This window comes from Schistocerca cancellata, chromosome 6 (genome assembly GCF_023864275.1).
Source record: "Schistocerca cancellata isolate TAMUIC-IGC-003103 chromosome 6, iqSchCanc2.1, whole genome shotgun sequence".
Lineage (NCBI taxonomy): Eukaryota > Metazoa > Arthropoda > Insecta > Orthoptera > Acrididae > Schistocerca > Schistocerca cancellata.
Window position 1 is genome coordinate 147,465,633 of NC_064631.1, and position 27,545 is coordinate 147,493,177.

Consider the following 27,545-nt stretch of genomic DNA (forward strand, 5'->3'; position numbering starts at 1 on the left):
TTTAATTAAATCACGAGAGGAGGTAGATCGATCAATGTTTATTGACTTATTGAACATGCGACTGTATTATTAACAAATATTGATCCACCTACCTCCTGCCATTATTGGATTAAGAAATAAAAAAAACGGTGTTCCACTTCTCAATGTGCTTTTGCTGCACTTCCAGATGATTCCATCTACAAAGACCTTTGACTCTTGAAGAGTCATTTCAACACCACAATTGAAACATTTTCGTATCTGTGCAATTAATCCATGAGACATGCGCCATGCAGAACTAAAGCACTTAAATCAGTCCACTTTATAGCACTCACTGCCATACTCACAAAATATTTCTCTCGAAAGACCTAATGCAACGAAAAACAGCAAAAAAGGCAATTGTTTCAATTTCTGTGCTAGAAATAGATTGGCTCTATCCGGTCTCTGCCTGCGTCATAGAATCATCCCATTGGCCTCGCGAAACTGACGCATTGCCAACCTATGAGCGGTACATAAGCACCGCTGTAACTGCTGCTGGCCCTTATTTGACTTACGTAGATGTTTTCATAGATAAGAATACTGCCATTTTCTGCGGTATCCTTGTCCGATCCGAACTTGTTCTCTATCTCTAATGACCTCGTCGCCGACGAGTAGCAAAACCTTAATCTTTATTCCTTTCTTCTCTAGAAGAATCAGTGCAAAACGAAGAAAAAAGGGTACTTCTTGTTGACGTGATGTCTCGCCTGTTCTAGTCCTTTCTTTATCGTCCACGACACGCCGTAACACGCTTAAAGGTATGACGGTAGGCGACTCCAAGATCACGATGGGAAACACGTCTGAGCATTCAAGGGTATTCACCGGCTTGCAGTAATTAGTACCAGGTGCATTCGAGTTCTAAGGCCTCCGATTTTTTTTCTCCGGACTGGAAAGAGATAGAAACATGCGCATTGTTTTAAAATGAGGCCGCATTCATTGTCAATACGTCCCAGAGATGGCAGCACCGTACGGAAGATGGAATTTTACCGCCAGCGGCGAGAATGAGAACTGTTTCAAATACTTAAAATGGCGACGTTTTCCTTACTTGAACAGCGTGCAGTCATTCGTTTTCTGAATTTGCGTGGTGTGAAACCAATTGAAATTCATCGACAGTTGAAGGAGACATGTGGTGATGGAGTTATGGATGTGTCGAAAGTGCGTTCATGTGTGCGACAGTTTAACGAAGGCAGAACATCATGTGACAACAAACCGAAACAACCTCGGGCTCGCACTAGCCGGTCTGACGACATGATCGAGAAAGTGGAGAGAATTGTTTTGGGGGATCGCCGAATGACTGTTGAACAGATCGCCTCCAGAGTTGGCATTTCTGTGGGTTCTGTGCACACAATCCTGCATGACGACCTGAAAATGCGAAAAGTGTCATCCAGGTGAGTGCCACGAATGCTGACGGACGACCACACGGCTGCCCGTGTGGCATGTTGCCAAGCAATGTTGACGCACAACGACAGCACGAATGGGACTTTCTTTTCGTCGGTTGTGACAATGGATGAGATGTGGATGCCATTTTTCAATCCAGAAACAAAGCGCCAGTCAGCTCAATGGAAGCACACAGATTCACCGCCACCAAAAAAATTTCGGGTAACCGCCAGTGCTGAAAAAATGATGATATCCATGTTCTGGGACAGCGAGGGCGTAATCCTTACCCATTGCGTTCCAAAGGGCACTACAGTAACAGGTGCATCCTACGAAAATGTTTTGAAGAACAAATTCCTTCCTGCACTGCAACAAAAACGTCCGGGAAGGGCTGCGCGTGTGCTGTTTCACCACGACAACGCACCCGCACATCGAGCTAACGTTACGCAACAGTTTCTTCGTGATAACAACTTTGAAGTGATTCCTCATGCTCCCTACTCACCTGACCTGGCTCCTAGTGACTTTTGGCTTTTTCCAACAATGAAAGACACTCTCCGTGGCCGCACATTCACCAGCCGTGCTGCTATTGCTTCAGCGATTTTCCAGTGGTCAAAACAGACTCCTAAAGAAGCCTTCGCCGCTGCCATGGAATCATGGCGTCAGCGTTGTGAAAAATGTGTACGTCTGCATGGCGCTTACGTCGAGAAGTAACGCCAGTTTCATCGATTTCGGGTGAGTAGTTAATTAGAAAAAAAATCGGAGGCCTGAGAACTTGAATGCACCTCGTAAATGCCACAACGTGACTGTGAACTGCAGTCGAATAGAACGTGACTAAACGGAATCATTACGGCAGTCCTCTCTAATCTGGTGTTTTCTCTACGAAATTAATAAGTCATCAAATCCCTCCACCCTGTCTGCTGTGAAACACATTTTCGTATCGAGAATCGGTTATCTGTTTGTTTCGGTGGAACTGTTGGCGCTCGTTAAGGCGGGAGCGTCTACAAAAGACCGCGCCCTTGGCTGGGCATTGCTACTCGGCCTCCATTCTCACATCCAACATGAGGGTCTGCACTGTGGTTTTGGTGCTAGCAGTGGCTCCCGCTGTTCTGGCTGGCTACTTCCAGTACTTCGACAACTTCAAGAACATCAACGACGACGATGTAATCGACTGTATGGTGAAAGAAAAGATAGACAGTTGCAGCGACATACTGCGCGAAATCAAGGGTGAGTCCCACCGCTCTTTCGTTCATCGCCCTATATTTGAACGTTAGTCTAAACTGTGAACGGGATCAAATAGGAGTTGACATTGTTCTTCGTGAAGCGTGACACTAAATTTATATACTAAAGAGTTTTCTGTTTCTTACTGCCGTTCCAATAACATTGAGTCTCAGGAGGGGAACACAGCAAGTACCATAATCCTGTTTTCCAGAAACTTCGCTCAATGGAAGAGGGGTCAAAATAAGGGAACACGTGTCTCGGCTTATCCGTAGAGACTCGAGCGTTTCTAAATGACGGTCAAAGTTTTCGATGATTTTCCCGGTACTTAACGTGCCTTTTACCGCGCGATATCCGCGGAGAAAATGGTGGCACAGTAGTCACTGTCACGGCTTCTTAATATTGCGCCCCGTATTCGAAACCCGATTATTACGTTTACTTTATTTTTCGTTTATATACCCATGTCTGTAGAAGATTACTACACGAATGTTTTCCAGTGTGTATTGATATGAAATCGTCCTTATCCGTCTGCTAACTGTATGTCAGATGAATGAATTAAAAAAAATAGACAATCATTTGAAATTGTTTACGGTGGAACTCCTGCAATATGTCTTGAGTCATAATCAACTGCAAGCGCCAGTTTTCGGAAAAGTGATTCGTTATGTATGGTTTTCCACGAAATTATGGGCAACGCGGGAAATCTTCACCACTGTTAAGGACGTTATTTTCCCTGGAAGACTCTTGCGAAGAATTGTAACTGTGACAAAACTGGATTCGCACGATGCTTGTGGTTTTCAAAATATCTGTGTCTCGAATCTTTCTACGATCGGTATCATCCAAAGGAATGCAGCAAATCTTCGTGGAGAATAAACCTATGAGCAAAATATAGGAATCAATGTAAGAATTTATATGAGAATGAAATATCAGTATGTAGGAATTTAAAAAGATTGTAAGCCCTCAACATTCCATACACACACACATATATTACATAATAAATGTGTGACACTTATTGTGAAATCCGGTTGAATTTTAATACAACGCCCTTGTATCTCCTAATTTTATGACTCATTCGTGTAATAACCTTCTACGGACATGGTTAGACCAATGAAAACAATAAAAAGAAAATAAATATAGACTATAATCGGGTTTCGAACAAAGGGTGCAAAATTAATAACCAGTGAGCAACCATCTCGTCTGAAAGTATCGCGCGGTAAAAGAGAAAAGTAGCTGGAAAATACCTCGGAAACTATGACCGTCGTTTTTTCAGAAATGGTCGAGTGTTCACGGATAAGTCGAGACACGTGTTCATTTATATTGGCTACTCTTCCAGTGAGAGAAGTCCCTGGGAAATCGGGTGATGGCACTTGCCATGTCCTCCTCGTCAGCGAGTACAGGGTACACTGAAGATGGCAAAGTTGTTATTCAAATTGATACTCAATTTCTCTGGCGTTACGTAAGCGTTGTCAACTATAGCCGCATAGAGAGAGAGAGAGAGAGAGAGAGAGAGAGAGAAGATTAACGTTTAGCGTCATGTTGATAACCAAGTCATTACAGAAGGAGAATAAACTCGGATTGGAGAAGGATAAGAAAGAAAATCCGCCGTGGCTTTAAAAAGGAACTATTCCAGCATTCGCCTTAAGCTATTTAGGTAAACCAGTGCAGCAGGAATGCTACGAGACTCATGGCGCACCCCTCAGCCCTGGCTTTAGTTCTATAGACCGTGAGACGAGTGATTGGTACTGACAGTTCCGGCGGGCAGACGGCGCTGTTGCCGAACGTGGCTCACAGCACGTGGCGCCCTGTCTGCTACACGCATTCTCTAGCAGCAGAAATAAAAGCGAGACAAAATACAAGTCGTATTGGTACGCGTGAATTTATTTAAAGTTGATGCTTGAAATATATTAACTCGAAAACTGATAAGAGCTATTTAGTACAAGAATCTAAGATGCTGAAACATAATAAAGTTATTTGTTAAACTTCACAACGGAAATGAAAACTATTTTCGCAAGTTGTTGAACATTAGCAGTTTTGGTTTCCATTGTTAAGTATTAGCATTATTAATTTGTTCTACTACAAGCTACAGAATAATTGGTCAGTGTATTAAGAGTTATAATCTGAAGAAAGTACTCACAATATGATGATCTGGTTGTAGATCGATAGCAAACTCCCTCCTTACATTCCTGAATACGTTGTAGTTACTGTAATGGAAAAACACCACTCACATCACTGTCAGAATCTGATTTCCTCAGCACTACTCGAACTATCACTGCTCTCTCCCAGATGTATCATTAAATTTTCGATGCATTCTTCCACAACCCCTTCGGTTTTGGCCGCCTCTCTGATGGCACTTGCAGTGCTGTTTACAATTTTAGCCCACGTCTCGCTTGTCACTTTATTGATAGTTGCTGGAAGGAGAGTTTCCACTTCAGAGATCGTGAATTTTTTATTGTTTGCAGCAATGTAATTTTTTATCTGCGCCCACACTCCTTCAATTGCATTGAAGTGACAGTGGTATGGAGGAAGCCGAACGATTTCATGCCCGTGCCTTTTAGCAATCTCGTTAATTACATATGTTGGAAATTGGGGTTTCTTTTGTGCCACAATTTCGAGCAGTTCCGCCTTCCTTAAATCTTCTCTGAAATCTACTTTTCGCCGTTTCAACCACTGAATGATATCGTCTTTTTTGTTGCCAAGGTTGGTGCCTTATCGTGAACAACGGAATGATAAGGCGCATTGTCCATAACAATCACTGATGGATTTGTCAGATTCGTCATAAGCAATGTCTCGAACCATTCTTGAAATACTACACTGTTCATTTCTTCATGGTAATCTCCCGTCTTTTTTGACCGAAACATTTTCAAGCAGTTTGGCACAAAACCTTTCGATGTTCCTGCATGTAAGACAATAATACGCCCTCCTTTGCCAACAGGCACTGCCATTGTCCCCTCGGGCGTTCCATCATTCCAGCCTCTACGTAAAGAATGGCTGGCATTGACCCAAGTTTCATCTAACCACACTATACTTTCGAATTCCACACCCATGATCCTGCGCAGAAATCTGCACCGCCATGCAACTACATCTGTCCTTTCCATTAATATTTTGCGTCCGTTAAACAGTGAATAGCTGAAGCCTATGCCTTTCAACACTGTACACAATGAAAATTTGCTCCCTTTAAAAAGATCGTCTTTCTGAAGCGACACCAGTAATTTAGATAAAGTGGGATGTTCCCTTCTCTTATAATAGCTGTATATATGACGACGAATAGCGTCTTTCTGAAAATCGTCCAAAGCTGTCACCTGCTTATTTCTCGGTCGCTTCTTTCCTGGTGTGTGCAGCTTTGTTGTGCCACTCTCGTCACAATCTACACTACACTGTTCTTTCCCTATCTTTACAACAGTGTTCTTACTTATTTTCAATGCTGCTGCAGTTCACTACCTGAACAACAGGAATTAAGGGCCCACCTTTGTCCTTTTCTTTCTCAAAGTAATCCCTCACAGAGCACACGAATTCACGGGCCTGGGTGTGTAGCACACTTTTCTTCCTCCGTTTCACTTCTTGTGTTGGGCTGGTACTACGCGCCGCACTAGACATTGTTTACAAAGAAACATAAACAAAGAAACACTAAATACAAGAAAAACGAAATAAATTGCGAATTCAACTTCAGACAAACGACGAACGACCGCACCGCCTGCACACGAGACACTGGTAAGTTTCATAAGCGCGCGCGACCGGGTTTCAGAGCGGCAACGTGGCCCTTGCTACCCGCTCAAAGTCAGGCCGTCATTGGCTGCCTGCCTGCGGTCGCTAGGCAACGGAAAGACGCTACCGAGCTGTCAATACCAAAGACTCGTCTCCCAGACTATAGACCAATGAGGAACGTTCTGATATGACTTCATTAATGATCGTAAACTTGTCTTGAACCTTGGTGACGTCAGGTGAAGTCAGCGAAATTGAAGAAGTGAAATCATGAAGATGGTGAATAGCGCGCAATATAAAAAAATCAAAGATGGAGGATGGTAGGAAATTTAAAAATTTAAGATAAATTTAAAAATTAAAAGGTGGCTGTTCGCTGGAAATTTTAACTTTAAAGTTTTAAATAAGATTAAAGTTTTAAAAATTCCACGATGATGGAACTAGTCCAGTTGCGCTTTGTAAGACTTCCCACTACTCTCCCAACCCCCCCCCCCTCCCCAGCTTTCTTTTGCAATCGATTCGAAGCCTAATACATCACAGAGTATTAAAACGAAACATCCAATCAGAAGCGGTAGTAATCAAAAGTTTCTGAATGCACTGAATTATTTACCGAGCGATGTGGCGCAGTGGTTAGCACACTGGACTCGCATTCGGGAGGACGACGGTTCAATCCCGTCTCCGGCCATCCTGATTTAGGTTTTCCGTGATTTCCCTAAATCGTTTCAGGTAAATGCCGGAATGGATCCTTTGAAAGGGCACGGCCGATTTCCTTCCCCATCCTTCCCTAACCCGAGCTTGTGCTCCGTCTCTAATGACCTCGTTGTCGACGGGACGTTAAACACTAATCTCCTCCTCCACTGAATTATTTGTGCCTTAATAAAAACGTTTATCCAAAACGTATAAGGCTACAACTTGCAGATTTTCAATGTACTTTACAGGGTGCTGAAAAGTATTCACACGAAGTATTTTGCAGGGTATTCAAAAGTGTCCGAACACACAGAACTTTCTTTTTTGCGCCATATTCAAAAGTTTTTATTGGAAAAATTACGTTAAGTGTTTAAACTTCAATATTTTAAAGTGCTTCACAGAGTGCTCAAAAGTATTGGAACTATCTAAATATTTTTCCATCATCAAAAGTGATAATCCAAGACATTATGTAAAGGGTGTAACTTCCAGAATTTCAAAAGTACTTTTCAGGGTGATGTATTTTTTGTCCCATCTTCATAGGTATTTATCCAAAAATTAAGTAAAACGTTTGCGTAACTGCCAAGTTCAATTTCTGTACCATAGATAGTTTAAGGTATCACAGAACCTCAGATTAATTTTTTCTGTATGATGCTTGTCAAGTGTCACGAGGCAGGAAGACACACATCAGCAAGACCAAACTCACTGACTTAGCATTTTGCTTGTTCTGACAAGTCGTGTCTTGCTAACACTCAGTGCTTACACATTCGATATGAATAGAACGAATAACCAGTACAAGTTGCAAATATTTTATTTTTCATTCGATGACCAGTTTCAGGCAGAGACCCATTTTCAAATAACAAAGGCGAAATGGTATTTCCGAAGGTGTCAGGAAATGTGTAATGTACACTTACAGTGAATACAGATAACTGTTATCTGTATGCACTGTAAATGTGTGCATTTTTAGACTGAATGTGTTTTGGAAAATGATCTCTTGTACTTACCTAGCAGATGTCAGATGTATGAAATCAAATTCAGAAGCGTTTTAGCAGAAAAGGCGACCTGTAGAAAACAAAGGTCTGACTACACGAAACATACAAAAATTTCAAAACGTTTGCTCTAAGGATCGATATTAATAAATTGTCAACTGGAACTCAGCACGGAAAGGTCAAGTCAGTCAGTCCTGATACCTCGATTTTCTTCGAAATACTTTGAGAGAGCGGTAGCTCAGAGAGCGTTATGATGAATTTCCAGAAATAACTGAGATCTCTCTCGTTGGAGCACTATTACATACTCCAGGGGCTATTTGTCAGCGAAGGTTTATACATAAAAGCTATTTATTACTTGAAATGCATATCTTCTGTGATTAATTTCAAGTGTCACCACAAGCGTATAATGCAACTACTGACATTTGTATTTCTCTTATACGGCAACAAGTGTAATACACACTCACCATAAATAGCGAAAAACCAACATTAGCTTATGCACTGTAATTAATGAATTAGAAATACATAGTTGTTGTAGATGTGTTTTACTGCAACCACTATTTTGCAAACCTTCAAATCGGAAATAAAATCAACTATTGTTTTATGCTTCTTGTTTTTGTTGTCACCATCAGATGACAGCAATTCTAAACGTTCAACCTTCAATCTATGAAGCATGCTCGATATAAAGTACAACTGACAGAGAAATTACTCATTTTTCACATCAAAAATTTTGTATGGTGGTTGTCCGCAGCTCGTGGTCGTGTGGTAGCGTTCTCGCTTCCCGCGCCCGGGTTCGATTCCCGGCGGGGTCAGGGGTTTTCTTTGCCTCGTGATGACTGGGTGTTGTGTGATGTCCTTAGGTTAATTAGGTTTAAGTAGTTCTAAGTTCTAGGGGACTGATGACCGTAGATGTTGAGTCCCATAGTGCTCAGAGCCATTTGAACCATTTTTTTGTATGGTGGTTGTAAAGTGCCGCAATGTTCTTCCCATATCCAAAATGTTTATAAAAACACGCCAGCATCACAACGAAGCAATGTTTACGTCAAGTGTCGCAAAAGTTATTTTCCATATTTTTGTACCACATTTTAGTACACGTCTAAATGGGTAATTGGTTTAGTGACTGAAACGTGAATGAGAAACAGGTGAATGGGTGGATATGCATTGGTTAAATGGGTGAACAGGTAAACAGGTGAATGGGTAAAAAGATAAACAGACAAATAAGGTAATGGATAAATGAGTAAATTGGTAATCAGGTAATGGGTTAATAAATAATGAGTGAACAGGTACAAAGATGAATGGGTGATCGGTAAATGGGTGACAGGTAATGGTTATGTGGTTTACAGGTAAACAGCTAATGTAAATAAGAAAACAGGTAAATAGGGTAAAGGGTAAATGGGTAAATCAGTAAATAGGTAAATCGATAAACAAGTAAATTGGGAAATTTGAAGGGATTGCTCAGTGAACTGGTTATTCTGTAAATCATAGCAAATAAATATGTATACAAGTATTCGCTAATGGGTAAACAGGTATTGGGTAAATGTGTAATGGATAAATGGGTAAATGTGTAATAAATGGGAAATGGATAAACAAGTAAACAGATAAGTGGTAACAGTAAAAAGGTAAATAGGTAATGGGCAAATGGGTTATGGGTAAATGACTAAGGGATTTAAAGGTAATTGTTGAATGATAAACAGGTGTAATGGGAATAGACAAATGGTAAACAGATAATGGTTAATAGGTAAATGATTATGGATAACAAGTAATGTGAAATGGTTAAATGGGTAAGTGGCAGTGGGTAAACTGGTAAATGGGTAATTGGTGATGGGTGGGGGATAAATGGTAATGGCAAACATATAATGGATAATTGGTAAAAGGTACAAGAGTAATGGGTAAATGGGTACTAGATAAATGCATAATAGTTAAATATGTAATAGGTAATGAGTAACAGGTACTGGGTAATGGTAACACATAATGGGTAACAAGAAATGAGCTATGTGTTATGGGCAAGAGTAATGGGTAGTAGGTAATGTGTAATGGGCAATAGGTATACCACATCATTTGCTGTTTACCAGTTACCTTTTACCTATTTACAATTTAGCCATTTACTATTTACCATTTATCCATTTACCTACTTACTCATCACCTGTTACTCTTTACCCATTCACACAATTTTTCAGCCACTCTTTACACATTTCCTTATTACCCATTAGCCTATTACTGGGTTACCTGTCACCCAGTTACCCATTTATACATTTATACGTTTATCCTTTTCCCCTTTACCTGTTACTCAATACCTGGTACCTATTATATGTTTGCACATATCACTTTACTTGTTATCTGTTTAACCATGAACTATTTCCTGTCACCCATTTATGCATTACTTATTAGTTTTTTACCTGTTACCCAGTAATTCATTTAACCATTATCCATTTACTTGTTACCTGTGTACCTATTTACCCAATGTGCATTACCTGCTACTCAGTAACCATTACCCATTACCTGTTACCACTTATCCATTCCTCTTTACCTATTACCCATTTATATGTTACTATTACCTATTGCCTGTTGACCCATTGGCCTGTTACCTGTTTACCCATTTACGCTTTCTCAAATTACCCAATATTTATTTCCATGTTTAACCATTACCTGTTACCTATTTATCGATTTACTCATTATCTGTTTACCTATTTTACCAAACTAACTGTTAACCTATTTACTCATTTACATTTACCCACTAACCTGTTGACTTCTTTCCCATTAACCTATTACTGATTTACCTTATACTAATTATCTGTTTAGTGCGAACTGTTAGTAACAATGACAGGTATAGTTCACATACATTAAGCTCAGGCCCTGTCTCATGATACGGTTGTCTTGGAGGACGAGGAAGTGGTGTAATACACACGAGTGGAAAACTGTTGTGCATTCACACGAACTGAACTTGCAATTTCTGGTATTGGTCACATGGGGAAATTATAAAGTGTACTTTGTCGTGTTGGAAGTCAGATCTGGAAGCTGGATTTACCTGTAGAGACTGAATAAGGGTCCCTAAACGTACTTTCCACCAACCTGACGTCTTCTAAAGTTGTGTCCCCAGCGCAGAAGACAGCTCGTCGGTCGTGGGATCTTCTTTGGCGGATGCTGCTATGCAGTCATCTCGAACTTGAACCTGTGTTTTTGATTTCTTTTTTGTGGGATGTCACTTGCCCAGGTTAGTCTCTGTATGTACAGCGGACAAGATCTGTATTACTGACGATGATGGTAGGCGACACCTCTCATTAATGTATCCTTTTTTACACTGTCTTCTACAACACTCGACATAACATTATTAATAGTACGGTAACTTTTCCGACAACTTCCGATATAGAGTACGACATGTCCGTCCGAAACAGAGATACACATCCGGCCCTGAAGAACACCCGAAGCAGAGATGCGTGACCGGACCTTCAGAACACCCGAAACAGAGTGACTAGCGCAGCCGAAGTACTTCATTCCTCAGGCGCCCGAAGGTGTCCGAAGCTTTTCGGTTGCAATATCGTTACTTTTAAGTTTTAAAAAACTAGTGAAATTTAATAAACAAGAACGGTAGACTCGTAGGGTAACCATGAGAGATTGTCATACTGAAATCAGGGTTAAATACACTACTGGCCATTAAAATTGCTACACCAAGAAGAAATGCAGACGATATACGGGTATTCTTCGGACAAATATATTATACTAGAACTGACATGTAATTACATTTTCACGCAATTTGGGTGCATAGATCCTGAGAAATCAGTACCCAGAACAACCACCTCTGGCCGTGATAACGGCCTTGATACGCTTGGGAATTGAGTCAAACAGAGCTTGGATGGCGTGTACAGGTACAGCTGCCCATGCAAATTCAACACAATACCACAGTTCATCAAGAGTAGTGACTGGCGTATTGTGGCGAGCCAGTTGCTCGGCCACCATTGACCACAGGTTTTCAATTGGTGAGAGATCAGGAGAATGTGCTGGTCAGGGCAGCAGTCGAACATTTTCTGTATCCAGAAAGGCCCGTAAAGGACCTACAACATGCGGTCGTGCGTTATCCTGCTGAAATGTAGCGTTTCGCAGGGATCGAATGAAGGGTAGAGCCACGGGTCGTAACACATCTGGAATGTATCGTCCACTGTTCAAAGTGCCGTCAGTGTGAACAAGAGGTGACCGAAACGTGTAACCAATGGCACCCCATACCATCACGCCGGGTGATACGCCAGTATGGCGATGACGAATACACGCTTCCAATGTGCGTTCACCGCGATGTCGCCAAACACGGATGCGACCATCATGATGCTGTGAACAGAACCTGGATTCATCCGAAAAAATGACGTTGTGCCATTCGTGCACCCAGGTTCGTCGTTGAGTACACCATCGCAGGCGCTCCTGTCTGTCATGCTGAGTCAAGGGTAACCGCAGCCATGGTCTCCGAGTTGATAGTCCATGCTGCTGCAAACGTCGTCGAACTGCTCGTGCAGATGGTTGTTGTCTTGCTAACGTCCCCATCTGTTGAATCAGGGATCGAGATGTGGCTGCACGATCCGTTACAGCCATGCGGACAAGATGCCTGTCATTTCGACTGCTAGTGATACGAGGCCGTTGGGATCCAGCACGGCGTTCCGTATTACCCTCATGAACCCACCGATTCCATATTCTGCTAACAGACATTGGATCTCGACCAACGCGAGCAGCAGTCTCGCGATACGATAAACCGCAATCGCGATAGGCTACAATCCGACCTTTATCAGAGTCGAAAACGTGATGGTACGCATTTCTCCTCCTTAGACGAGGCATCACAACAACGTTTCTCCAGGCAACGCCGGTCAACTGCTGTTTGTGTATGAGAAATCGGTTGGAAACTTTCGTCATGTCAGCACGTTGTAAGTGTCGCCACCGGCGCCAATCTTGTGTGAATGCTCTGAAAAGCTAATCATTTGCATATCACAGCATTTTCTTCCTGTCGGTTAAATTTCGCGTCTCTAGCACGTCATCTTCGTGGTGTAGCAACTTTAATGGCCAGTAGTGTACAATGAAAAGTATATAAATAATTAGTAAGAGAAGTTAGGCGTGTTGGTGCCTAACATCCGAATGTGCCGACCAATTAGAAGCAAGTTCAGTACAATTGGCGGACTCTCCCACCGGAGTAGTACATACTGTACCATCTACTGCTTGTACGTTACTCCACTTTTGTACCATATGCTACTTCACGGGTATTAAGCTGCATCAAGGCGAGCTTCCAGCAAAGATAAAACACTGGCGGCCACAGCCAGGAATATCACAAAATCAGCGAGCACATTTCACGATATCGGTTGACTTGTGTAAAAGTTGTAGCAAGACGGACGATCGTTCTAATTTGGAAAGCCAAATTCTGTTATTTCACATATTCTTTTCTGTTTACTTCGGTCCACAGTCCTACAGTATTTCAGAAATAACAACGTATTTCGTCTGGATTCATTTATCTCACTGTCGCGATTTCGGCTTATATGTCATTTTCAAGTGATGGCTGAACATGATGTGCGTCGGTGCATATGCTTTAGTGTTAAGAGCACATCGCGCAGTTGAAGTGAAATATATGTATAATGCAGGACTCGTGAATGATGTCCTCTTAAGAGTCAAGAATATGCATCGATGCAATTCATGTTGAGTTATCACTTGAAAATAGTGCTATCGGTAAAATAGCGACTGTGACTTAAATTAATCTAATAACTATCCAGTATGAGGATATTGTTGTTTTTAAATTAATTCACGTACTTCATCTTTAGTTTGCTTTGTATCTTCACTGTCTACTGTTACAGCATACGTTTGAAGAATGAGTCCATCCCACGTTACAGATTGTATATCTTTCAGAAGATGATATTTTCATTGTCTAGATTTATTTACGTTGTCCTATGTCTAAGGTGGGTAGATCACGTAACTAATGAGGAGGTATTGAATAGGATTGGGGAGAAGAGAAGTTTGTGGCACAACTTGACTAGAAGAAGGGATCGGTTGGTAGGACATGTTTTGAGGCATCAAGGGATCACAAATTTAGCATTGGAGGGCAGTGTGGAGGGTAAAAATCGTAGAGGGAGACCAAGAGATGAATACACTAAGCAGATTCAGAAGGATGTAGGTCGCAGTAGATACTGGGAGATGAAGAAGCTTGCACAGGATAGAGTAGCATGGAGAGCTGCATCAAACCAGTCTCAGGGCTGAAGACCACAACAACATATGTCTACCAACCGCTAAATTTGTGACGCTTAGATCATTTACTGGTACTGGTTCTTGCGATTACTGGTTTCGAACAATCTTGTATCTTCTGATAGCCTCGATGTCTTAGCAAGACGAATTGCTATTCGCAGTCGCAGGTTTGTAGCACGTTTACTATGGGACATGAAACTCACGTAAACATATATTACCTGGATATTATAATCTTGAAAAAAATCAGAAATAAGTAGGAACTCATATTCCGTCTATTGGAATATGCAGAAAGACAAGACCTACTGATCAGAGCATGAACATTTCCTGTCATACAGAATAATATAAACAACATATTTCAGATCAATGTTAAATCGGATGAATAAAATACCATTTGATAAAACACAGATTTTATCAGAAATCAGTGTTACTAAAACATTAGCCAGGAACTATTGTTAAAATCCTTTGCTCACAGCTTACTCTGCCTCCTCGTTACTAACAAGACCTGCTGAAACCACCCTAAAATTTTTTGCCATGCCCTATGTACCAAGTCTTTCTAGTAAAACTGTCAATTTCTGTAAAAGCTCAAACATCGGAATTTGCTTATACACAAACAATACAGTCCATTAACAATCCATTCATTACATAGGAAGAACGCCAGTACAAGATGTGTGGAAGAAACAGGTAAAATATTATACCAGTACAAAATTTTATATAAGCAAAACAGGCAGAAACACTGTCGTATGTCCTATGTAAAAATATTTTAAGTCACAGGTGTTATTTAAAACATCTACTTTTTTTAAAAATTAACTTGATACTTACACATTTTTAAAGAATACACTTAATTAAGCAATATATTTCTCATAATAACTAAGCAAAATCAACTACAAATAAGTGAATCTGCACATTTTTCGTAATTTCACTTATAAAGTGTAAATTTTAATGTCATTCTGTTATGAAGAACGTCTTCGTCGATTTATTATGATTTATGTCCTTAAGAATACACTGGTAAGGTTAAATTAATATATCTCAAGACGTTGATATTAGTTTATGCTGCTTAGTTCTGTTATTAGTACCTATGTCACTATCATATCACTAAGTTCTTGGGATTACAGCTTGATAATAAATTCAACTGGGAGGAGCACACCACAGAACTGCTGAAGCGTCTTAACAAATCTCTGTTTGCAATGCGAATTTTGTCAGACATAGGGGATATAAAAATGAAAAAGCTGGCATACTATGCTTACTTTCATTCCATAATGTCATATGGGATTATTTTTTGGGGTAATTCATCAAGCCAAGCTAAAGTTTTCCGGGCACAAAAACGTGCAGTAAGAATTATATGTGGTGTGAACTCAAGAACATCCTGCAGAAGCCTGTATAGGGAACTAGGGGTACTAACTACAGCTTCCCAATATATTTATTCCTTAATGAAATTTGTCATTAAAAATATATCACTTTTTCAAACCAACAGCTCAATTCATGGAATCAATACTAGAAATAAGAATAGTCTTCACAAGGATTTAAAATCACTTAGTCTTGTACAAAAAGATGTGCATTATTCAGGAACACACATTTTCAATAACTTGCCAGCAGCCATAAAAAGCTTAACAACCAATGAAATTCAGTTTAAGAGAAGCCTAAAGGATTTATTGGTGGCCAACTCCTTCTACTCCATTGATGAATTTCTTAGTAAAACCAACTGATTTGTATATAAGTACAACATAACTTCTGCACAATTTCAGTGCAGTAATGTGTTCACTGAAAATTTGTGTGTGTGTGTGTGTGTGTGTGTGTGTGTGTGTGTGTGTGTGTGTGTGTGTGTAAGTGTGTAAGTATAATCTAACTTATGCACCATTTCAGTGCAGTAATGTGTTCATTGTAAATAAGTATTACAGTAGTTGTATTACATGTTTATTACCTTATAAATAAATAAAAAACGTTTTTATTTTAAATTCAGTGCATTAGTATTTGTAAAATGACTCTTAGTGTTCATTAAAAAATGACGATCATTCCACTTGGGACCTGTGGAATGGTACATTAGCTTATTTGTTTTAGTTGTAAATATTTGTCATGTATTGTTGTTTTCTGACATGTTCCACATCCTGGAGGACCTCCTCACTATGGATCAATTGGAATGAAAGTAAATCTAATCTAATCTAATCTTCATTTCTTAATGTCTGTATTTAACGCCTCACGTAAACGTTGTAAGTCTTCGCTTAGGAGCATCTGTTTGTGCCATCGATTTATACTGAAAAACACCAGGAAACTGTGAGATCATGGTTTCAGTTACGTGTTGAAATGGTGTCCTGCTCCATATTTTAGACTTAAACATTTTGCGAGTGTGCTTTTGAAAGGAGATGTCACAACGAAGAGGACATAGTATCATATATTGTGATATGTGAAAAACGTAAAATTTTCAATAAAACAACCATTAAATTTCATTTTAAGTACACAAGCCACTCATTTCTCATGGCATTTGTTCACTGAGTTTAGATGTCACTTTTCTTTACATTTCCAGTCTTTGTGAGTTTTTTCCCCGCAGCGCACCATGCTTCTCAAAAGCTTCCAACATATGATTAGTAATTCTTCCTTAGATGCTGCTGCAACCATCTGAAAATGAACGATTAATCAGAGGTGATTTAAATATATCATTAATTTAACGGGTCATTAGCTAATTCATAACTCATCTTACCATACAGTGGCATTAGTCATTCTTCTTTACATGGTCCAGAAACCATCTGAAGGATGATTGGAAGCGATTTAAATACGTCCTCGATTTAGGCGTCGGTAGATGTCCCATAACTCATGTAACCATACAGCGCCATTAGTTATTCTTCTTTACATGATTCAGCAACCATCTGAAAATGAACAACTGATTAATAGTGATTTACATGTCATTAACTTAGGGCTCGGTAGCTATTTTATAACTCATCTCACGAAAAAGGGGCATTAGTAATTCTTCTGTGCATGGTGTTGCAATCATCTGAAGATGAATAGTTGATCAGAAGCAATTTAAATACGTCGTCAACTTAGGGGACGATACCTGTTTCATAATCCTCAGTTTGTTATTTATTGACAAATTACTTCGGTGTTAATTTGTTTACTGTGCACGCGAGATTTCGCATCTGCCACAACCAGCCCTACTGTAGATCAGGAGTTTGTTCAAGCCTCTACTGCACACTATTGCGCTGGTGCTCGATTCGTAAGTGTCCCGTTCGAACAGTGGTTATAAGTGAAATTTTTATAATGCGGTAAAAGAGTAGGAGGAGGCAGTTGACATATGCCTCGTGATCACCACATAGTAATCCAGTTTCCTGGGTTAAATCTCAGTCTTCTCCTTGCTGCCATGTGCAGTTTAGGGCATGTAAAATTGCTAACAGTGATCTGTCCATTGGATGGGAACATAAGCTATAGCCATTGCCTTCTACGAGCAGAGTGCAGCGAGTAAAGCAACACTTTTTTCTTCAGAAAGTTGGTTGGTTTTATTCAGGATAGCAATACACCATAAGATTCTCTACTCTGTTGGCTATAAAACCCATTTTTTCAACATAATTTCCTTTCAATGCGACGGCCTTACGCCACCTTAGTCCAAGGGCCTGGCACCACTCTACTGGTCAACGTCAGAGCTAACGTCCCGCAGCAACAATAACCTTCACATCATCCACATCCTGCTTCCTGCGAAGTGCATCCTTCATTGGGCCAAACAGGTGGAAGCTGGAAGATGTGAGATCCAGGCTGTATGGTGGGTGAGCAAGAACAGTCCAATTACTATTATTCTCGAATCAGAAACATACAAATTTACAGTAGCCACACACATCAATAAATATGTACATATATATACACAAATTGTATGTATATTACATGTGCCCATTACTTTGCAACCTCCAAGGCGCTTGGAGTGGCTTGCAGGAGATCAATCTTCGTGCAGGATGTAGGGAACAAAAGGCACTGGAGCATGTGGCTTGTGGTTTGTTCTTGTCCACAATCACAGGACGTATCTTCTGTTATGAAGCCCCATCTCTTCAGGTTGTCTCTGGATCGTCCAACTCCTGATCGTAGTCTGTTTAAAGATTTCCACACCAGCCAGCTCTCGTTGTGTCCAGGTGGTAGTTCTTCAGCTTCTGGCGTCTGCAGGTGAGGCGTCGACTTCTTCCATAACTCCAGCCTTGCCTTCTCTGGTGAAATGGTGCGCTTCTCGGATGTTCTCAGGAAGCTCTTTCGCGATCTCAGCCGTTGCTGTGGTGGATTATGTCCGTGCAGTGGATGGGCACTGTCCTGTTCCACTTTCAGTCTCTCCTTGTTGGTAGTCACTGTTCTGCGTATCCATGGTGGCGCTATTCCAGCCATGCAGTAGAGCTTATCAGTTGGGGTAGGTCTTAAGCAAACTGTGATCAACCTGCAGGTTTCGTTGAAAGCAATGTCTATTTGTCTGACGTGAGATGACCTGTACCAGACTGGAGAAGCATATTCAGCGGTAGAAAAGCACAGTGCCATTGCAGAACATCGAATAGTTTGTGGATGTGATCCCCACTGTGTTCCCGCTAGTTTGCTAATTTGGTTGTTTCGAGCGGAGATTTTCATTTTGGTGTTCTTGCAGTGAGTTTTGAATGTCAGAGTTCTATCGAGAGTGACTCCCAAGTATTTAGGTGCGTGATGATGCTGGAGTTGGATGCCTGACCATGCAATATGTAGCTCACGATTAGCTTCCCTGTTCCTTAAATGAAAGGCACACACTTGTGCCTTCGAAGGGTTTGGTCTTAGTTGGTTCCGATTGTAGTAGCTCGACGGTGTTCTAAGTGCTGTTGTCAGGTTTCTTTCCACTCTTTCAAAGCATGAGCTCTGCGTAGCAAGTGCTAGGTCATCTGCATATAAGAATCCCCTAGTGCCTGGGGTCAATGGCTGGTCGTTGGTATAGATGTTGAAGAGAAGTGGAGCCAAGACGCTTCCCTGAGGTAGACCATTTTTATGCGCTCTCCAGCGACTGCGTTGTCCTTGAAATTCAACAAAAAACCTGCGGTTTTGGAGGAGGATGCTGAGTAGTCTAACGAGATGGGCGTTGTTGATCATATTGTATAGTTTTGCATGGAGTAACCGATGATGGACAGTATCATACGCTGCTGTGAGATCCACGAAGACGACGCCCGTTACTTGACGGGTTTCCAACCCATCCTCTATAAACTGAGTGAGATTCAAAAGTTGCCCTGTGCAGCTTCTGTTTGGTCGCAATCCTGCTTGTTCGGGTATGAGGAGAGGGTCTATTACTGGTAGGATTCTATTCAGAATCATACGTTCGAACAGTTTATAAAGGTGACTAAAAAGGCTAACTGGTCTGAAATTCTTGGGATGATTTGCTTCCTTTCCAGGTTTCGGAAGAGCTATCACCCTACTCTTTCGCCAGATTTGGCACTGGTTCATGCAGTTGTTGAAAACTCCAATGAGATTTTGTGAGCTCCTCCCGGGTGCGCAGACTTACGTGAGACCTAGCGTTGTCATGGAGAAGTAGATGTTCGTTTGCATTTTTGTAATAACGAGCACGATGAAGTGTTTGCTCAGTTTCCTGAGTGTAGTACAATAAACTTTAGAGTTGATCGTTGCACCACAAGGAAAGATTTCAAACAGAAAATAACCGCTTCGGGGTCCCAGAAGACCGACGTCATGGCTTCACCTGCTGAGGCTGCGTCTTTGAACTTTCGCTTCGGAGGAGAGGTAATTTGGAGCCACTCCATGGATGTCATTTTATTTCCGTTTCGAAGTGATGAATCTATATTTCATCTCCCGCAACGATATTCGACAAAAAAATTGTAACTCTCAGCCTCGTAACACGCAAACAGTTCCATTCATATAGTCTTTCGTTGCTCTTAAACCCGCCAGGTTAGCCGAGAGCGCTAATGCGCTGCTTCCTGGACTCGGGTAGGCGTACTAGCCCGGCGGATTACCGTCGTTGATCGGTGTGCCAGCCAGCCTGGATGAGGTATTTAGGCGGTTTTCCACATCCCGCTAGGTGAATACCGGGCTGGTTCCCACGTTCCGCCTCAGTTACACGACTCGCAGACATCTGAACACGCTCGCACTATTACATTAATTACACTCGACGCAGACAGCAGGGGTACACTAATTCAGCCCCGGAGGGTACGGGGTGGCGGCAGGAAGGGCATCCGGCCACCCCTTTCCACTAACCTTGCCAAATCCGTTCCTAACAATGCCGACCCTGCATCAGCGGTGAAAGAAAAAAAAAGTCTTTTGTTGCTCTTTACGGTCTTCTGCTAGGCGGCGAGGATCCCAGTGGGCACACACCTTCGAGTACCCAAACTGGTAGGCGAGTGTGTCAGCACACCAACAAAGAGGATCAGTTGAGCGGCGAGTTGTTGGATAGTGATCTGTCGATGACTCCAAAGGAGACTGTCCGCATTTTCCGACATTGCAGGAGTCAGAACCGTGTGTGGACACTTGGCATGCGGAAGATCGGCTATTTTTGAGCGACCTTGTTGCGATGATGACAGATGACTCGCCCAATGGCTCAGCGTGCTTCTGTTCATTGCCAGTTCTCCGTAGGCTTGCCGCTACCTATCGGAACTTCGTGAAACTATAGGAGCTCAAACGCGAATATTCCACGATTTTGTTGTTCTTGTTGTTGTTGTTGTTGTGGTCTTCAGTCCTGAGACTGGTTTGATGCAGCTCTCCATACTACTCTATCCTGTGCAAGCTTCTTCATCTCCCAGTACCTACTGCAACCTACATCCTTCTGAATCTGCTTAGTGCATTCATCTCTTGGTCTCCCTCTAAGATTTTTACCCTCCACACTGCCCTCCAATACTAAATTGGTGATCCCCTGATGCCTCAGAACATGTCCTACCAACCAGTCCCTTCTTCTTGTCAAGTTGTGCCACAAACTCCTCTTCTCCCCAATCCTATTCAGTACTTTCTCATTAGTTATGTGATCTACCCATCTAATCTTCAGCATTCTTCTGTAGCACAAAATTTCGAAAGCTTCTATTCTCTTCTTATCCAAACTATGTATCGTCCATGATTCACTTCCATCCATGGCTACACTTCATACAAATACTTTTAGAAGCGACTTCCTGACACTTAAAACTATACTCGATGTTAACATATTTCTGTTCTTCAGAAATGCTTTCCTTGCCATTGCCAGTCTACATTTTATATCCTCTCTACTTCGACCATCATCAGTTATTTTGCTCCCCAAATAGCAAAACTCCTTTACTACTTTGAGTCTCTCATTTCCCAATCTAATTCCCGCATCATCACCTGATTTAATTCGACTACATTCCATTATCCTTGTTTTGCTTTTGTTGATGTTCATCTTATATTCTCCTTTCAAGACACTATCCATTCCGTTCAACTGCTCTTCCAAGTCCTTTGCTGTCTCTGACAGAATTACAATGTCATCGGCGAAACTCAAAGTTTTTATTTCTTCTCCATCGATTTTAATAATACTCCGAATTTTTCTTTTGTTTCCTTCACTGCATGCTCAATACACAGATTGAATAACATCGGGGAGAGGCTACAACCCTGTCTCACTCGATTCCCAACCACTGCTTCCCTTTCATGTCCCTCGACTCTTATAACTGCTATCTGGTTTCTGTACAAATTGTAAATAGCTTTTCGCTCCCTGTATTTTACCCCTGCCACCTTCAGAATTTGAAAGAGAGTATTCCAGTCAACATTGTCAAAAGCTTTCTCTAAGTCTACAAATGCTAGGAGCGTAGGTTTGCCTTTACTTAATCTTTCTTCTAAGATAAGTCGTAGGGTCAGTATTGCCTCACGTGTTCCGATATTTCTACGGAAGCCAAACTGATCTTCCCCGAGGTCGGCTTCTACTAGTTTTTCCATCCGTCTGTAAAGAAATCGCGTTAGTATTTTGCAGCCGTGACTTATTAAACTAATAGTTCGGTAATTTTTACATCTGTCAACACCTGATTTCTTTGGGACTGGAATTATTATATTCTTCTTGAAGTCTGAGGGTATTTCGCCTGTCTCATACATCTTGCTCACAACATGGTAGAGTTTTGTCAGGACTGGCTCTCCCAAGGCTGTCAGTAGTTCTAATGGAATGTTGTCTACTCCTGGAGCTTTGTTTCGACTCAGGTCTTTCAGTGCTCTGTCAAACTCTTCACGCAGTATCATATCTCCCATTTCATCTTCATCTACATCCTCTTCCATTTCCATAATAATGTCTTCAAGTACATCGCCCTTGTATAGACCCTCTATATACTCCTTCCACCTTTCTGCTTTCCCTTCTTTGCTTAGAACTGGGTTTCCATCTGCGCTCTTGATATTCACACAAGTGGTACTCTTTTCTCCAAAGGTCTCTTTAATTTTCCTGTAGGCAGTATCTATCTTACCCCTAATGAGATAAGCCTCTACATCCTTACATTTGTCCTCTAGCCATCGTGTCGATCTCATTTTTGAGACGTTTGTATTCCTTTTCGCCTGCTTCATTTACTGCATTTTTATATTTTTCCCCTTTCATTAATTAAATTCAATATTTTTTCTGTTACCCAAGGATTTCTACTAGTCCTCGTCTTTTTACCTACTTGATCCTCTGCTGATTTCACCACTTCATCCCTCAAAGCAACCCATTCTTCCTCAACTGTATTTCTTTCTCCCATTCCTGTCAATTGTTCGCTTATGCTCTCCCTGAAACACTGTACAACCTCTGGTTTAGTCAGTTTATCCAGGTGCCATCTCCTTAAATTCCCACCTTTTTGCAGTTTCTTCAGTTTTAATCTACAGTTCATAACCAATAGATTGTGGTCAGAGTCCACATCTGCCCCTGGAAATGTCTTACAATTTAAAACCTGGTTTCTAAATCTCTGTCTTACCATTATATAATCTATCTGAAACCTGTCAGTATCTCCAGGCGTCTTCCATGTATACAATCTTCTTTTATGATTCTTGAACCAAGTGTTAACGATGATTAGGTTGTGCTCTGTGCAAAATTCTACCAGGCGGCTTCCTCTTTCGTTTCTCACCCCCAATCCATATTCACCTACTACGTTTCCTTCTCTCCCTTTTCCTACTGACGAATTCCAGTCACCCGTGACTATTAAATTTTCGTCTGCCTTCATTTCTTTTATTTCATCATACATTTCTTCAATTTCTTCGTCATCAGCTGAGCTAGTAGGCATATAAACTTGTACTATTGTGGTAGGCGTGGGCTTCGTATCTATCTCGGCCACAATAATGCGTTCACTATGCTGTTTGTAGTAGCTTACCCGCATTCCTATTTTCCTATTCATTATTAAACGTACTCCTGCATTACCCCTATTTGATTTTGTATTTATAACCCTGTAGTCACCTGATCAGAAGTCTTGTTCCTCCTGCCACCGAACTTCACTAATTCCCACTATATCTAATTTTAACCTATCCATTTCCCTTTTTAAATTTTCTAACCTTCCTGCCCGATTAAGGGCTCGGACATTCCACGCTCCGATCCGCAGAACGCCAGTTTTCTTTCTCCTAATAACGACATCCTCTTGAGTAGTCCCTGCCCGGAAATCCGAATGGGGGACTATTTTACCTCCGGAATGTTTTACCCAAGAGGACGCCATCATTACTTAACCATACACTGAAGCTGCATTCCCTCGGGAAAAATTACGGCCGTAGTTTCCCCTTGCTTTCAGCCGTTCGCAGTACCAGCACAACAAGGCCGTTTTGGTTAGTGTTACAAGGCCAGATCAGTCAATCATCCAGACTGTTGCCCCTGCAACTACTGAAAAGGCTGCTGCTCCTCTTCAGGAACCACACGTTTGTCTGGCCTCTCAACAGATACCCCTCCGTTGTGGTTGTACCTACGGTACGGCTATCTGTATCGCTGAGGCACGCAAGCCTCCTCACCAACGGCAAGGTCCATGGTTCATGGGTTGGTGAGGGGGGGGAGGGGGGGCGTATTCCACGATATCTCACATGAAATTCACGTTTATTCAGCCTAATTGTCCGAGAATAAAAATTGTTACATTGGTTATTGATTGCCCCTCATAACGGGTGATCACAAAAGTATAAATTTGAAAACTGAATAAATCACGGAATAATGTAGATAGAGAGGTACAAATTGACACACATGCTTGTAATGACATGGGGTTTTATTAGAACCAAAAAAATACAAAAGTTCAAAAAATGGCCGACAGATGGCACTTCATCTGCTCAGAATACAATAATTAGCATAACAGAGTAAGACATAGCAAAGATGATGATCTTTACAGGAAATGCTTAATATGTCCACCATCATTCCTCAACAATAGCTTTAGTCGAGGAATAATGTTGTGAACAAACTGTAAAGCATGTCCGGAGTTATGGTGAGGCATTGGCGTGGGATGTTGCCTTTCAGCAACCCTAGAGATGCACTTGCAACTTCAGGAGGACTGAGGTCTGGGGACCTGGAAAGCCAAGCATGACGAAAGTGGCGGCTGAGCACACGATCATCACCAAACGACGCGCGCAAGAGATCTTTCACGCATCTAGCAATATGGGGTGGAGCGCCATCCTGCATAAACATCGTACGTTCCAGCAGGTGTTTATCAGCCAGGCTGGGGATGATGCGATTCTGTATCATATCGGCGTACCTCTCACCCGTCACGGTATCAGTTACAAAACCAGAATCACGCAGTTCCTCGAAGAAAAAAGGCCTGATAACGGTAGATGTGGTAAATCCAACCCATGCCGTGACTTTCTCGTCGTGCAATGGAGTTTCCACACCAGTTCTAGGATTTTCGGTAGCCCAAATTCTGCAGTTGTGGGCGTTGACAGACCCTCGGAGCGTGAAATGAGCTTCGTCGGTCCACAACACGTTACTCAACCAATCGTCGTCTTCCGCCATCTTTTGAAACGCCCACACCGCAAATGCCCTCCGCTTCACTAAATCGCCAGGTAACAGTTCATGGTGCCGATGGATTTTGTACGGATAGCGTCGGACGGTACGCCTAAGTGCCAACCAAACAGTAGTGTATGGAATGCCGGTGCGACGTGAGACTGCACGAGCGCTGACTTCCCCGTGCATAGACGAACCCGCTACAGTCTCCATTTCTTCCTGAACTGTCTCAGCAGCATTACGCCTTGTGCTCGGTCGGCCACTACGGGGTCTATCGTATAAACAACACGTGGCTTCGAACTTCGAAATCATTCTCGCCACAGCTGCATTTGTCTACGGACCTTTACCCGTTCGAATCCCCTTCCTATGGCGATAGGATCGTAACGCTGAACTAGCACATTCCCCATTCTGATAATACAGCTTCACTAAAAGCGCCTTTTGAGGTAACGTCAACATGCTGCGACTGCTGGCGCATCTGATTCTCTCATTACAGCTCCTTTTATACACGATTATGATGCGCAGACACTGACGATTTGCTGTCCAGCGCCAACTGTCGGACATTTTGTGAACTTTGTTTCTTTTTTGGTTCTAATAAAACCCCATGTCATTCCAAGCATGTGTGTCAATTTTTACCTCTCTATCTACATTATTCCGTGGTTTATTAAGTTTTCAAATTTATACTGACTTTTTGATCGTCCGGTATACCTACATGTACATCTACACTGTGAAAGACAAATTACTGTGTGTGGTAAAAGGTACATCTGGTAACACTCGTTCCCTTTTCAATTCACGTGCGGCACATGGGAAGAACCACTTTCCCACGTTCGAAAAACCTCCGAATGAGATCTAATTTCTCCGATTTTCTGTGGATTTCATCTGGTTAAAAAAACTTATTTGGTTCTATATGCTAGGAACTCTTGAATGCAATACATCATCTAGTCCTGTGCTCAACAGTCTCGTCTTTTGTTCCCTGAACGACAGTGCGGAACTGCGTCGAGTGTCTCCCTGATGAAAAAGAACACGACATCAACTTGGCTGCCCTGGATTTCATGGACGAATAGATTTAACGCTGTTACGCAAAACCTCTGTTTACTGAAACCACGTTGAATCTGATGGTGAGATTTTCGTTCTCTAGAAACGTCATAATGTGTAAGCATAGAACATCGTCCATAATTTACCATAGATTGACGACAGTGACTTAGGCCTGTAATTATTTGCATCTGCCTGAGGACCCTTCGTCAATTCGGAAATGCCCAGCAGGTGAGGTTAGTATCCCACTTTTTTCCGTTTCCAAAACCACCTACAATGCCACAAGCACGTAGCACATACACTCAAAAAACTGCATTTTAAATGGCGTATTCAACACCTTATACCAGGTTTCCATGTTATTGGTAACGATGATATACTACTAGCGCTGAACACAATGTAATGCATTTTTTCTGTACACAGATAAATTTGATGACATACTGGCAACCAACTGCGGGGAATGTGATGTGGAGGAGAGGGAGGAGTTCATGAAATACGCGGCAGGATTCTCGCACCGCCACGCCGATGTGACCAAGATGATCTTGGACAGATACGACCCCGAAAGGAAGTACGAGAAGAAGTATGGAGAAGTGTGGGCCGAGAAGGGCATCGCTCTGCTCTGAGGACTTCCGACCGTCACTCCTTCACTTTTGTATAAATCTGCTGTTCAATAAAGGTCTCACGTGCCCCTATTCTTGTTCATTGTTGATTATAAGACGCCTCCGCTCAATAGTTAATTGAATATTCAAGAATTATTGTTCATTTCAAGCATGGGTGTGCTTACAGAGTGCGCACGGACTCGTCTGAAGTCGAAGGAACTAGGTAAACAACATCTGGATACTATACATGCCCAACTTTTGGTGAAATCAAATCACATCGTGAAAAGCGTCATGCATCAGATCCATAATAAATTTTTCATCTTACCTTATACGTTCACCTTTATGAAACATTAAATACTAATTGATGATACAGGGTGTTTCAAAAATGACCGGTATATTTGAAACGGCAATAAAAACTAAACGAGCAGCGATAGAAATACACCGTTTGTTGCAATATGCTTGGGACAACAGTACATTTTCAGGCGGACAAACTTTCGAAATTACAGTAGTTACAATTTTCAACAACAGATGGCGCTGCAAGTGATGTGAAAGATATAGAAGACAACGCAGTCTGTGGGTGCGCCATTCTGTACGTCGTCTTTCTGCTGTAAGCGTGTGCTGTTCACAACGTGCAAGTGTGCTGTAGACAACATGGTTTATTCCTTAGAACAGAGGATTTTTCTGGTGTTGGAATTCCACCGCCTAGAACTCAGTGTTGTTGCAACAAGACGAAGTTTTCAACGGAGGTTTAATGTAACCAAAGGACCGAAAAGCGATACAATAAAGGATCTGTTTGAAAAATTTCAACGGACTGGGAACGTGACGGATGAACGTGCTGGAAAGGTAGGGCGACCGCGTACGGCAACCACAGAGGGCAACGCGCAGCTAGTGCAGCAGGTGATCCGACAGCGGTTTCGGGTTTCCGTT

General features: G+C 41.8%; 1 protein-coding gene across 1 annotated transcript; it reads left to right on the forward strand.

The window, feature by feature from the left end:
• Positions 1 to 2,444: 2,444 nt before the first annotated feature.
• On the forward strand, positions 2,445 to 26,642 carry LOC126088207 (ejaculatory bulb-specific protein 3-like). Its single transcript, XM_049906333.1, has 2 exons — positions 2,445 to 2,610; positions 26,443 to 26,642. The coding sequence occupies exons 1-2, from the start codon at positions 2,445 to 2,447 to the stop codon at positions 26,640 to 26,642; spliced, it is 366 nt and encodes a 121-aa protein (XP_049762290.1).
• Positions 26,643 to 27,545: the final 903 nt, after the last annotated feature.

Coding starts and splice junctions, on each gene's coding strand:
- LOC126088207 (XM_049906333.1), top strand. CDS start 2,445: ATGAGGGTCTGCACTGTGGTTTTGGTGCTAGCAGTGGCTCCCGCTGTT. Junction 2,611..26,442: donor CATACTGCGCGAAATCAAGG/GTGAGTCCCACC, acceptor TTCTGTACACAG/ATAAATTTGATGACATACTG.